This window comes from Takifugu flavidus, chromosome 5, assembly GCF_003711565.1.
Source record: "Takifugu flavidus isolate HTHZ2018 chromosome 5, ASM371156v2, whole genome shotgun sequence".
In the NCBI taxonomy this organism is placed as follows: domain Eukaryota; kingdom Metazoa; phylum Chordata; class Actinopteri; order Tetraodontiformes; family Tetraodontidae; genus Takifugu; species Takifugu flavidus.
This window is the reverse complement of record NC_079524.1, coordinates 12989218-13001502: the sequence shown is the minus strand read 5'-3', so window position 1 is coordinate 13001502 and position 12285 is coordinate 12989218. Positions and strand designations below refer to the sequence as shown.

The following is a 12285-nucleotide window of genomic DNA, read 5'->3' as shown; positions in this document are numbered from 1 at the left end:
CAGATGATAAATTCAGAAACTCAAACCATTATTCTAAAATATTTATTGCAGCTTTAGAATCATTCCATTCCTGCCTTGGCTCAAAGCTGCTTTTCCATCTGCACATTGGGCTAAAACAACAGTTTTTGCAAGTGAAATGTTTCTATTTCACACCAGCTGAACTCTTCATAATCTGAAACTAATCTGGGTCACTGACGCTCTTAATCTGATGACAATTGGGAAGAATCAGCCCGACATATTTTCACAGGTAACAAAATCATTATAAAATATATAAATATATAAAACCATGAAACACCAACAACATAAAAACATATAAAAACATACAACTTGTGAACTGAGACTGCAAAAGTGCCTTAATGTGGATCCATGGAAAGCTGCGGTGCTGGTTGGAACCTCAGACCTTTGGTGGCGGGACTGGCCTCAGTGCCTGGACAACACAGACCCAGGTGATCAGCACCAGCACTGACATGAACGTGCGTGCGCGTGTGTGTGTGTGTGTGTGTGTGTGTGTGGGAGAGAGAGAGACAAATAAGGCACATGTTACCTGACGTGCACCCATGTAGTTTGGCATCAGAGGTTTTGGTCTATTCCCAGCGGGGGGTGGTGGAGGTGGAGCTATTCTGGGCTTCACAACCGCAGGCTGAAACATGTCACTGAGGTTAAACAACAGCCAACAATAACACTGGAAATCCCCACACCGCTCTTACCTTTGAAGGTTGCATGAACTGGACAGGAGGTGGCGCTGTGTACGGGCGGGTGCCGGGCTGTTCTCTGGGTCGGGCCGGTTTCCTCTGAGCGTGCATCCTGGTAATCAAACGGATGCTCGAATGACACTTTTCTAACCGTGGAGATGCAACTCCCGATGAATCTGACTCACGTCGGTATCTTTCCCTTTTTCCAGAGGAAGGCCAGAACAGCAGCGACGAGCCCCAACAGCACCAGTATCACCGCCACGGCAACACCAATGACCCCCTCTGCAGACACACAACACACATGAGCTGCTCCTGGAGGAGGCGGTGGCAGTGGCCACACACACACACACACACACACACACACACACACACACACACACACACACACACACACACACACCACACACACACACACACACACACACACACACACACACACACACAGTGGCGGCTCTTACTTTTGGAGAGAGAGAATTGTCCGTCTTCGGATGTGCAGTCGGGGGGCATCCAGCCGGGCATGCACTGACACTGGTTCTTGTGGTTACACACCTAAGCAACACAACATTATGTTGCAATCAATGTCGCCGCGCATCGTTTCACACATCAAAGGAAATGTGAGAATTGTTAGTTCAGTAGTAACTATTGATGAAAATGGTCCCAAATGGCGTGGACTCACAGCGTGACCGGAGCATCTGGCTGAGCAATTGGTGTTCCTGTAAGCCGTCTTCAGCTCCACGCACTCGTTCTGGCTGCACACCTTGTGAAGAGCAGAGGTCCAAGGTTAGATCCAGCTCTGTAGCCCCCTGCCCACACACACACACACACACACACACACACGGTGTGTGCCTACCATCCCATCGCCACATTTCGACCCGGCGTCCACCTGTCCGTAGTCTTTGGTGTGGTCCTCATCGTCGAAGAAGGAGGCCTTACAGTTGCCGAATTGGACCATGCGGCCGTAGTTGGGGTTGCCCTGCCCGTTGTGGCAGAAAAGCTTGCCGCACATCACGTCTCTACGAGAGAACAGCAGGTCAGCACGCGCCCAGCTCAACAGGAGGTCCTAACCTGGGGCCAACTCACTCCGCCTGGCAGGGGATGTACTGGGTAGCTGTTCGCTTGCAGAATGCGAAGTAGGTTCCCCTGGTGTTCTTGTCGTAGCAGTATCTTGCAGCCTCAATAGCACCTGATGACCACAGAGGATCAGGACGCTGGTTTTTAATGAAAACAAATCAATTGCCATGGACACTCACCCACTCCATACATCTTAACGCACTGGTCTGGCCTCTGTGGACAGTTGCCATTGTAGCAGTATCCCCGACCTTCTTCGCACGGGAGGCCGTTGACAGCGAACACATCCTCTGGACAGACAGCCTTCTGCCCATCGCAGTACTCTTCCAGGTCACACTCATCCTCTTTCCTGCGACACTCCTTGGAACGAGGCGCAATCTGCACGGTGTTTCAAGGTCATTGGACAAAGATCTGATGGCCTCGGAGTTTAAATAATTCCAATAACTGGAACTGGTGCAATGTAGCTAATAAAGACTTTGGAGAACTAACATTATATGGCCTTTCAGAGGCAGCAAAGTTAATGTAAATTCATGTAGAACATAAGAACTGTACTGATAGGAAGTGTAACGTGTTAAATACTTTCTACACACGTTAGACATTGTGTGTGAGGGTATTATCAGTTGGACTGAGAGTTCCGTGCGCTGTAGTTGTCAAAATGTCATCGTTACTGTGGTAATCGTTCTCAGCTCTAAGGCACCTTGTACTGCCACAATTTTCCAACAGAGGGCAGCATCAGATTGGTTCTGGTGGGCCCCGGGTTGGTTTTGAACCCTCACCTTGCAGTTGTCGCAACAGTCTCCCTCTGCGCACTGCGAACCCTCCGTCAGCCTGCAGGTGGTGGCGTTGCAGCACGGGTTTGTGCACTCCTGCATGGGTGACATTAGGCCATAAGTTGTAGAAAACAGCATCAATACCTTCACTCAATCCAGCAGCTATTTATCACCCTTTTATTCATTCATCACCGGTTGATTCGTGATTTACGTGGTTTGTGTTAGCATGCACCTATTAAAAACTGCTCAATGTGCACCATGAAACGCTGACTTCATCTATATATTTAGAAGCACATTGTCTTTTCTAGTGCCAGATTCATTTTTTTTCATTATTCTCCAGCTCTACCTTACTTCTTGTTCTGCCCCATTTTTATTGTTTCTACGAGTAGAATGGGGGGCTGAGCATTTAGCTACCAGCCCCCCTGCTATGGAACCAGCTCCCTGTCCAGGTACGGGAGGCTGACTCCACTGCTACTTTTAAGATTAGGCTTAAAACCTTCCTCTTTGAAAAAGCTTATTGTTACTAATTCTGTAGTCCCAGTTACTATCATAGACAGACAACTTATCATACTTAGGGGGTTGTCTAATCATTAGGTTAACATCTTAGCTATGCCGTTATAGGCCAAGGCTGCCGGGGTCCGGAAACATGATCACCTGATAGGCCTCTGTCACCACACTGGGTCATGGTTTCCTCTCCTCTCCTCTCCTCTCCTTTCCTTTCCTTTCATCCTCTTCATCAAGCAGACTAGTTATGCTGATTCCTGTGTAGTTTCCCCCCCCCCCTTCTCTATTCATTTACAGGTATCGCAGCCTTCGGAGCTGCATGACGACCTCCGGTCCCGCTGTATAAATAGTGTATTTTTGTGTGTGTTTCTGTGCCTCTCCTCTCCTCTCCTCTCCTGCTCAAGGTTTCTTCCTGTTAAAGGGGAGTTTTTCCTTGCCACTGTTGCTTGTCTGGGGTTAGGCCCTGCGATTCTGGAAAGCACCTTGAAACAATATTGATTATATAAGACGCTATATAAATAAAGATTGATTTGATCGAGCCAAACTTACATTTTTACACTGTGTTCTGATACGTAATGCATGAGCAGTTGTGGATTTAAGTGTTTCGTTTGCAAAAGAGCCTCCTGTAATCAGCAAATTACATCTTAAAACACGCCTCTTTGTTCCTGTATTTGGTTTCATGACTGTAAAAGGAGCGAACGATGCATAATGGCTGGTGTCAAGTTCCGTCCTACTCCTGTACATTAATCTACAAGTACCGGTAGATTGAAAGACCATTTGATGTATCGAACATTCAATCTGTAGGATCCAACTTCTTTCATGCATCATCTAGAAATCTAGAGTTGGCCCTGATTTCACTGTATTCTCACATTTCTTGCTGCTTGAACAATGAAAATGAAACAACCTGCAAAAGGTGTTCATTTACAAAATTAAGAGGAGCTCAAATGAGAATGTTATGACCACTCAGATTTCTGCAGAATCGCTCTAGTTTTAGCTCTCTGGAGAAGAGCAGGACTCTCCAGCTGCATGCTCCAGCAGGAAAAATTACACACACACACACACACACACACACACACACACACACACACACACACACACACAGTATTCTGCTAACCACAAATCGTGTGTGTGAACACAAATTTCTGGTTAGCAGAATACCAGCGGTGTCAAAAACAAGTCTAAACATCTGGACAGAGGGGGAGGGGCTAAGGTGAGGAGGGGTATGCAAGTTTGTACTGTAGAGAAGATTCAGCCAAGATGACAAATCCCATAACACATCAAATCACAGGAATGTTTCTGCTCTTACAACACACACACAGATACACAAACACAAAGCCAAACAGACACATAACCACACAGATACACACACGCACACAAACACAGATACACAACCACACACACAGCTGCATGTCAAAGCAAAGCTCAGACTCAAGATCAGACAACACGGTGAACTTGAGAATTCCTGCAGGAGACGATGGAGTTTGTCTTCACGCTGACTTGAGCTGAGTTTGATCCAGAGTGTCAAGACCTACTAGGAATCATTCTGGACTCTGACTTTTGACCTCCCAGCATTTGTGCTTGGGTAAAGTAAATCTGTGTCAGTCAGGCGTGTCCCCCACATTTACCTGCAGGGTGCCACAGTCGCACTGCTCCCCCTTCTCCTTGAAGCCGTTCCCACAGACGGCAGGGGCCTCGATGCTGAGGTAGTCTGGTTTATCCAGCAGGCAGGTGGGGCTGCGGTTCAGCAGGTATTTCTCATAGTTGTTGTTGCTGCAGCTGCTGAAGGTGCGAGGGATATTCCAGCTGAGGGAGCAGGTTTAGGAGATCAGGATCTTGACTTGAGCAGATCAGGGAGCTCTGACTGACCTTTACTGCGTCTCACCTGAGCGCTGCAGCCATGATGCAACTGTCACCAGAACACACGCAGGCGCTGGAGTCGTCGTGGTTCATGCCCAGGTTATGGCCCATCTCATGAGCCAGGGTGGCACCAATGGCGATGGCGCGGTCATTGTGATCCTGGAGGAGTATTACATTCTTTCATCAGTATGTTGCTCTAATGAGCAGGAAGGTGTCTGTTTCTCCTTTTGTATCATTCTTCCTGCCATAATTACACATCCTGGACTGATGGAGTCTGAACTTGTTTTGATGGTAACTCATTAACTACATGGAAGTTGGTTAGTACCAGTATTAAATTAAATCTCCTCCCCCGCCCTGCACCTCTCTGGACTCTGAACCCTTTTTTTTCCCCAGTGGAGAACTCACCTGTACAACGCCAACGGAGTGACCAGAACAAAGCGTGCCGATGAAAGCCAGCCCAACGGTGCCACCTTCAAAGTCGATACCACTGAAAGAGGAGCAGATATGGGTTGCTACAGATCAATTCCACTTTATTTACCCAGTGTCTCTTATAGCCAGTAGTGTTGGAAAAACTGTTTTTAACAGGAAGAAACCTGTAGCAGGCCCAGGCCCCAACAGTTTTTTTTTTTTTTATAATAAGGTTTGTTGGTCTTTGTCTGCTGTATAACTTATTTGAGAAATGCATTATTGTGTTTCCGTTGGTTGGGGAGGGGCAACATCCTGGTTTACACAGGACACATGAATTATTGGCACATGCAAAATTAGAGTGGTTTAAGTTGTGAAATCTGTGTTCTTTATGCCTGACCTGATCAGATGAGCATTGTCGTGCTTTTTCCTCTTGAGCAGCTCATCGTTCCTCCACTTCATGAAAGCATTCAGGTTGGCACCAGCTGGGGGGGTCACAGAGATCTGGTCACCATTGGACCAGATCTCCAAACCCACCAGAGCGATGAAGGTCCTCAGTGGTTTGTAGGCCTGTAAAGCAGGAGCGCAGATGAGAGGTGACCACAGCTAAAGACCCACAAGAACCCCCCCAGAAATTCAATCTCACCATGTTCACAAAGTTGACGATTTCAAACATCCTCTTCCTCACTGCATTTTGATCTCGCTTCAGCTTCTCGTACTGAAAGGGGATGACATCGTTAAGCAGCTGATCACACAAACGCTCACATTAGTGACCAGAACCAGACCTCCATCCTACCATACGAAAATCACCAACGAGGTAGAGTTCCAGGTATTTCTGCTGCTGGACGATGCCAAAGCCCTGCCGGCGACAAGACACTTCCTGTCAATGTCACGTTGCAGTTTTTACGGGAAGGTCACAGGAAAGGCTGTTACCCCTGATCTGGAGCGGCTGCGTCCTGTCGGGGGCTCAAAGTCCTCACTCCAGCTGGTGTTGGTGACGCCGCAGACGCGTGGCGTGGAGTTGCCGGCGTTAAGGGTCATCACAGCATGGTTGCCTTCGTCACCCCCTGACAGGGGCTCAATCAGGTACCTCTGAGCGGATGTGCGGAAGTACCCCCTAAGCCCAGATCAGCAGGAGATCCACCAGATTTCAACAGCAACCAAAAAAACCAATAAAACCATTAACATGGCAGCAGACTGGTAAATCATGCCACTGCTAATTCTGGCATGCTGGTCACTAACTGTTGCTACTCTACTCTGTAAATAAAGCTACAATCCAAACCACCCTGTGGGTCACACTTCTAGAGCGCCATAGACCTGTTTGCTGGTGAGTTCCAGTTTAACAAGTCGATCTGGCATTTCCTGATGGAGACGTTGATGACCATTTCATACGGTTTTGTTCCCTCCTGAGCTTAAACAGCAGCCTGCAGCTCACCTGAGTCCGTCACACGTGCTGATGCTGACGGATGAGCTGCTGTGGCCCGCGATCCTCCCGTGGTAGTAACAGTGATCCTGACAGAGATAAGCAGGACAGACCTCAGGTTAATGTTCATGTTGGCAGTCTGTGAAGGGGAAGGATCATGTCAACGTGATCTGATGCGATTCAGAAAAAGGAAGTTCCTACAATGTCATTTGGTGCTGCAGTAACACGGCTCCCATCCTCTTGGTAGTAAGTCTCAGTGTAATCTTTGGTGAGTAATTCACTGGTGAAGAAATTTAGTCATTTGAGTCACTGAAAAGCCATAAAATCTCAGCCAATGACCAAAGGCCCCACCAACTTAAAACAGGAAGTGGTTCTAAAGTGGATAAAGAACTCACTCATTTCTCTCCAAATGCATCTCGATGTCTCTTCCTCCTAAAGTCATGGCGTATTTAACCGTCTCTGGTCTGACACTCTACACAGGAAATGTACATTAAACTCTGTCTTTAGCACCACATCTGTCAGAATTCAGCCTCTCGCTAACAAACCTCTGTGCCTCTTTTTCTGAGCGAGTGAAGTCGGACAGGTCGAACCACCTGGTAGTGCATAACCTCCCCGAACTCATGACTATGGCTCTCTGTGGACACACACGTAAAATACATAAAGTAAATAATGAAGTTACAGTAATTAATTTGATCCTGTCAGATGGACAACAAGGACACGAGGACATTATTAGCAGTCTCGTGAACGTTTCTACGGCTTCTGATATCCAAAGGTTTAGTTCATTGAAATGCGGGAAGAAATTTTAGTTTAAAGTTGCTGACCCAAAATGTCTTGAGGAGCCACACTGAATAAAGCCCTCCAGGCTAACCCAGGCTTCAGCAGCAGAACTAAACATATCAGCAGCATCACAGCTGGATCCATCTTCAACCAGGCAGAGCTAGTGTTCACCGTTAAGGAGCTGCTGTATAAAGGCACCATTAAAGGACATGGGAGAGTGTCTGCAAGTGTGTGTGTGGGTAGTGACAGTTATTAATGTTACTGTCAACTATTTTACAGATAGCCTAATATTATTAATGACACTCCTAATATTTGACAGACATTTATCAGTGTTTTTATGTCAAATGCTTTCTTTGTCTACTTTTATCTGTACATTTGAGCTGATGTCATGTCAACAAAATGGCAAAAATCAATATTTAACAGCTTGCATGCAACGTGGGTTTTGTTGAAATTTCAACACATCCATCAACAAAAGAAGAAGCTGAAAGAAGAGTCAAACTGGCTCTTTTAAAGTCTTATTTTCTCTTCCTCTTTTTCATATTATGAAATGTTCTGAATTTTCCCGACATGGTAAGGAGGTCCAATCTAAGTTGAGTAACAGGAAGTGAGTCAACCGCCTGAGTCAGTCAGGTAGACAAACACCTGAGTTCGATGTGTTCAGTCCCACTGAGTGGGACCATCACCTGCACTCCCACCATGATCACCAGACACTGCTGGAGGTCCGCACTCTCCACCAAAACACCTGCTCAGGTGTTCCACAGCGCCGAAAGCCAGTGTTTATTGTCTCACAAGACTGCAGCTTTAGTTATTAATCAGCCACCACCAAGAGAGCAGGTAACCGGATCCAGAGACTCACCTGAAAGTCGGAGAGAAGCGCCGGCGATGAAGAGCCACAGCAGGGGCGTCGGCGTCATTTTCGGTTGGCAGACAGATATCAAGCCGCGCCGCGCTGCCGACGGGCCTATATACTCCGACCTGCAAGTTTCCTGCTCTGAGACCACGCCCCCGACCACGCCCCCGGACCCGACCTCTCAGTCACGATGATGAGCCAAGACAGTTTAAAACCAGTCTGGACGCGCACACGCATCTCTGCGGGAATGCGGGAAAAACTGTTTTTGCGCAGTCAAAAAGTCAAAGGTTGCATGAACTGGACAGTCAAAAACAAATTTGCCTCCATATATTAGTTTCTGCAATAAATCAGCCGTTTGACTCACAGACGTTGTGTTCTGATTTCTGACGGACCGCAACATTTCAACATTTATCACTGTCACGCGGCTCACCGTACCGCAAAGTCTGACTCGCATCTGCAGGCAGTCAGACAGACAGACAGACAGTTCTGCACTTCAGTGGGCGCGTGTCACGCATCGAATACGTGGACAGCTGACTGTCGACGCAAATGCGCGCGTGCAGTGAGTGGGCGTAGGTTGTGGTCCCCACAGGTGTGGTTTTGTCTAGAGTTCAACTCTGGATTCTTGTGTTTAAAGATGAACCAGTTCTGAATATACCGACGTGGTTTTAGCCCATCCGGTACAGGTGAACGGGGGGAAGATAAGCGTTCACACTGCTTCATCTGCTGGATCTCTTCTATAGCATTATAGTGTCTCTGTTGGGCTTAATCCCCCTGTTGACTGGTCATTGAGGGTTTTGTCCTCCTGAGTATAATTTAGACTGGTCGTAAGGTGATTTTTTGTGCCAAATGTATTAATCCATATTCAGTTAAACAGTGAAATGTAAATTACTTTTTTAAAATTTAATTCATCACAGCTACGTCTCGGCGTGTGTCATGTACCGGTAATACTTGCGTGCTGCTCCAAGTGACGCGTTGACATTTAGTCACTTAGCCTTTGAGTAATACAACGTTTAACTGTAAACGGATATTACTATATAAAGGATTCTATAGACTACCGCTCAATAAAATTCCTCCCAGTTGACCAAGTAAGCGGTACCGGACCACGTTAGCACCCGATGAAACGATCACATTTCAGCATGCTTCAAAATTGCTTCATCTTTAGGTTCAGTATATCTGCGTGTTCCTAAAAAAAATGCGTTGTAGCTTTTTTTTTGTTAAATAGGCCGCATCACGTCATCATTTGACTGTCTGAGTCACATGATTCTGTGTTTCGAACGTTGGATAATTGTATCTACGATGACACCTGACAGTCAGTCTTGAGAATTACAACCGAACGGAATAACAAAAAATTTTAGTTATGATGTTAAACAGCAAAGGTTTTATCTGCATTTTAAAATAAAGACATTTATACATTGATGTTGTGTTATAATGTGATTGTACTTTCATAAATAATAATATAAAAGTGGTGCTTTTGCAAGTTTCATAGAAATACACAAATATACGTAAAGAAAATTTAAAATAAATACAAATAGGAAATGCTTGTGCAACTGGAGATTTGAGGGCTTTGCAGATTTTTATTTTTTAATAAAAGATTATTTCTGCTCTCAAACAATCTGCCAACCTGTATATTTTCTGTATGAGTGTGTATGTAAGTCGATACATTTCATGTTTGTATATATCTGTCACTGCGATTGTATCTGATATTAATTTAATCCCACTTTAAGATCGCTGTCCCTGGTTGTCATTGGATTAAACCAGGCATGTCCAAAGTCCGGCCCGGGGGCCAATCACGGCCCGCGGTCAGATTTCATACGGCCCGCAACTTCAGTCTTACAATGTATTATTTATGGCCCGCTGGCACTAACAGAATAAATAAATCACTAAAATGTAATTCCTCCTTTCTTGTAGATCTTGTAAAAGACAAGAGCAAAATTTACTTCTTTTAAACTTGAATGATAACAGACAACTTTGCATTACATTTATCAAACTCATGGAAATTTAAGGTATTCCATACAGTTCAGTGTTCAATGTTATCTGACTCTCCAGATATGAATTAAAGGCAGAATTGTGTTTTTAGAGTTGTTCACATCTGCCTGAGTGGCTTATATTTGGTTACACTGCCATTTGAAAAATAAAGAGAATTGTCACAATGAAAATTGTTTTATAATAGTGTACATTTGCATGTAACTTTTCTGGTTAAAAAAACATCAGAAGGATCTACTGGCCCCCGGGCATCTTCACGTTATCAAACCTGGCCCTCGTTGCAAAAAGTTTGGACACCCCTGGATTAAACTACAGTGCACTCGTAATGAAAAACACAGCTTTAAATTTAAAATCAACCACTGAAAATAATGGTTGGTTCTGAAGAGACAGTTCAGACTCGCGTCGGTTATCTTGTCTGCAAACACACACTCTGATCTGGAGCCTTTCACCCCATTCATTCAAAACTGTGTTTAGACCATCTTATGTACATAAAATAACGGCAACGTTCACGCTTGTGGCAGCCAGGTGGAGGTAAAATTTTGGGATTAATCCTAACATTTCCTTTGCTTGGTAACTCTGTAGCTCTCCGGGGTTTTGTTATCGATGGTGCAAATGGAATATGAAAATATTTACGAAAAAACACTGAATTATTGACATATTGTCTATTTGTGTCTAATAGTTAACGTCACACGGAGAGCAGTCGTTCTGAAAGACCGTTTTCAAATATTAAAAAAAAATTAAAAAATTTTAGGAGTAAAAACAACTCATCTTCGCATATTGAAACTGGACCCGGAAGTGTAGCCCCGAAATTCCACCGGGGAAAACAATCGATTCCAAGCGGAAGATAAAACCCGTTTGCTTAAAACTATTAACTGTGACAAGAATAGGGATAAAAATAATTCGTGTTTAAATGTTTATTAACTTACAACATTTATTCTACGTTGCTGATGAATTATTGGAAGTCGTCAGGAATTTAAATTGAAACATGTTTGACAGGTTTATATTGTGTATACTGAATAAACGTTGATTTAAAAAATAGATTCTGAGCACATTTTAATATATTCTCTGAGTTGGATAGTTTCATACTCAGATTGTCGAGGGTTTAATTCCATTAATCAACACGAACGGGTTTGACTTTCACCGGATATGTATTTCGCAATATCACCACAAGGGAGCGCAAGAATCATGTTTAAAAGCACATTAAACAGGACCTCCAGATGACCAATAACCGCAATACTAATCGCAAGTTATTTTCGTGCCTAATCATTTCTTGATAGCCATTCTTGCTGTATTTCTGACCACTCCTGAGGAACGAAAAACTAAATTTACACCAGGAACATTTAAAATATTTTCAGATTTAGGTCTATCACTACTGCTACTAGTACTGCTACGAATACTAATGCTACTACTAATGACATATATAAATGATATGAATGAAGATGACAGAGAGAAAATGTAAAAATTCAGAAAAGACAAACAAGAGAAACAAATTTTCAGTCAAGCCTAGTATGTCTATGATAAATGTATTTTTATTGCCGTCATGTTTAATGTTTCTTTTTGTTGTGTCTTGATTAGATGTGATTGTTAACCTGTTACCTGTCACAGGACATCAAATGGCAACATTAATGTTAAATATCCAAATTCACCCTTTACAAATCTAGTAATAAAAGTTTTTCTGTAAACATTTTGCTAGTGGACTGATGTCATACAGCTTCCATGGATTCTGCTTTGCTTTGGACCTTCTGTCCTGTATCTGCTCTGCCTGGATGGTTGCCCTCCACAGGGCAGATGGTTTGCGTGATGAAGCATCTCTTGGAAAAACATTAGTTTATTGACGGACACAATTAAACTGTGGGACTAATCACATCTGACCTGACCTCCACAGACAGTGACAAGGACTTTGCTGTTTCCCCACAGGCAGAGATCCATATCACACCATCAAACCAGTCAGATGTC

At 44.4% G+C, this 12285-nt stretch overlaps 1 protein-coding gene across 2 annotated transcripts; it reads right to left on the bottom strand.

Annotated features, from left to right (window-relative positions):
* Nucleotides 1–27: 27 nt before the first annotated feature.
* Nucleotides 28–8792, bottom strand: adam28 (ADAM metallopeptidase domain 28). 2 transcript variants are annotated; one of them, XM_057033742.1, is made up of 23 exons: nucleotides 8353–8415; nucleotides 7541–7680; nucleotides 7265–7353; nucleotides 7115–7191; nucleotides 6921–6999; nucleotides 6732–6808; nucleotides 6230–6413; nucleotides 6093–6155; nucleotides 5943–6014; nucleotides 5697–5866; nucleotides 5297–5378; nucleotides 4917–5050; nucleotides 4660–4837; nucleotides 2537–2626; nucleotides 1943–2138; nucleotides 1773–1875; nucleotides 1543–1705; nucleotides 1369–1449; nucleotides 1151–1241; nucleotides 878–974; nucleotides 708–804; nucleotides 545–640; nucleotides 28–427 (listed from the first exon to the last, which is right to left on the bottom strand). In XM_057033742.1, the coding sequence occupies exons 2-23, from the start codon at nucleotides 7638–7640 to the stop codon at nucleotides 395–397; spliced, it is 2352 nt and encodes a 783-aa protein (XP_056889722.1). In that variant the 5' UTR covers nucleotides 7641–7680; nucleotides 8353–8415; the 3' UTR covers nucleotides 28–394. The 2 variants fall into 2 exon arrangements, with proteins under 2 accessions (XP_056889722.1, XP_056889723.1); XM_057033743.1 differs by lacking the exon at nucleotides 7541–7680 and having other exon boundaries at nucleotides 8353–8792.
* Nucleotides 8793–12285: the final 3493 nt, after the last annotated feature.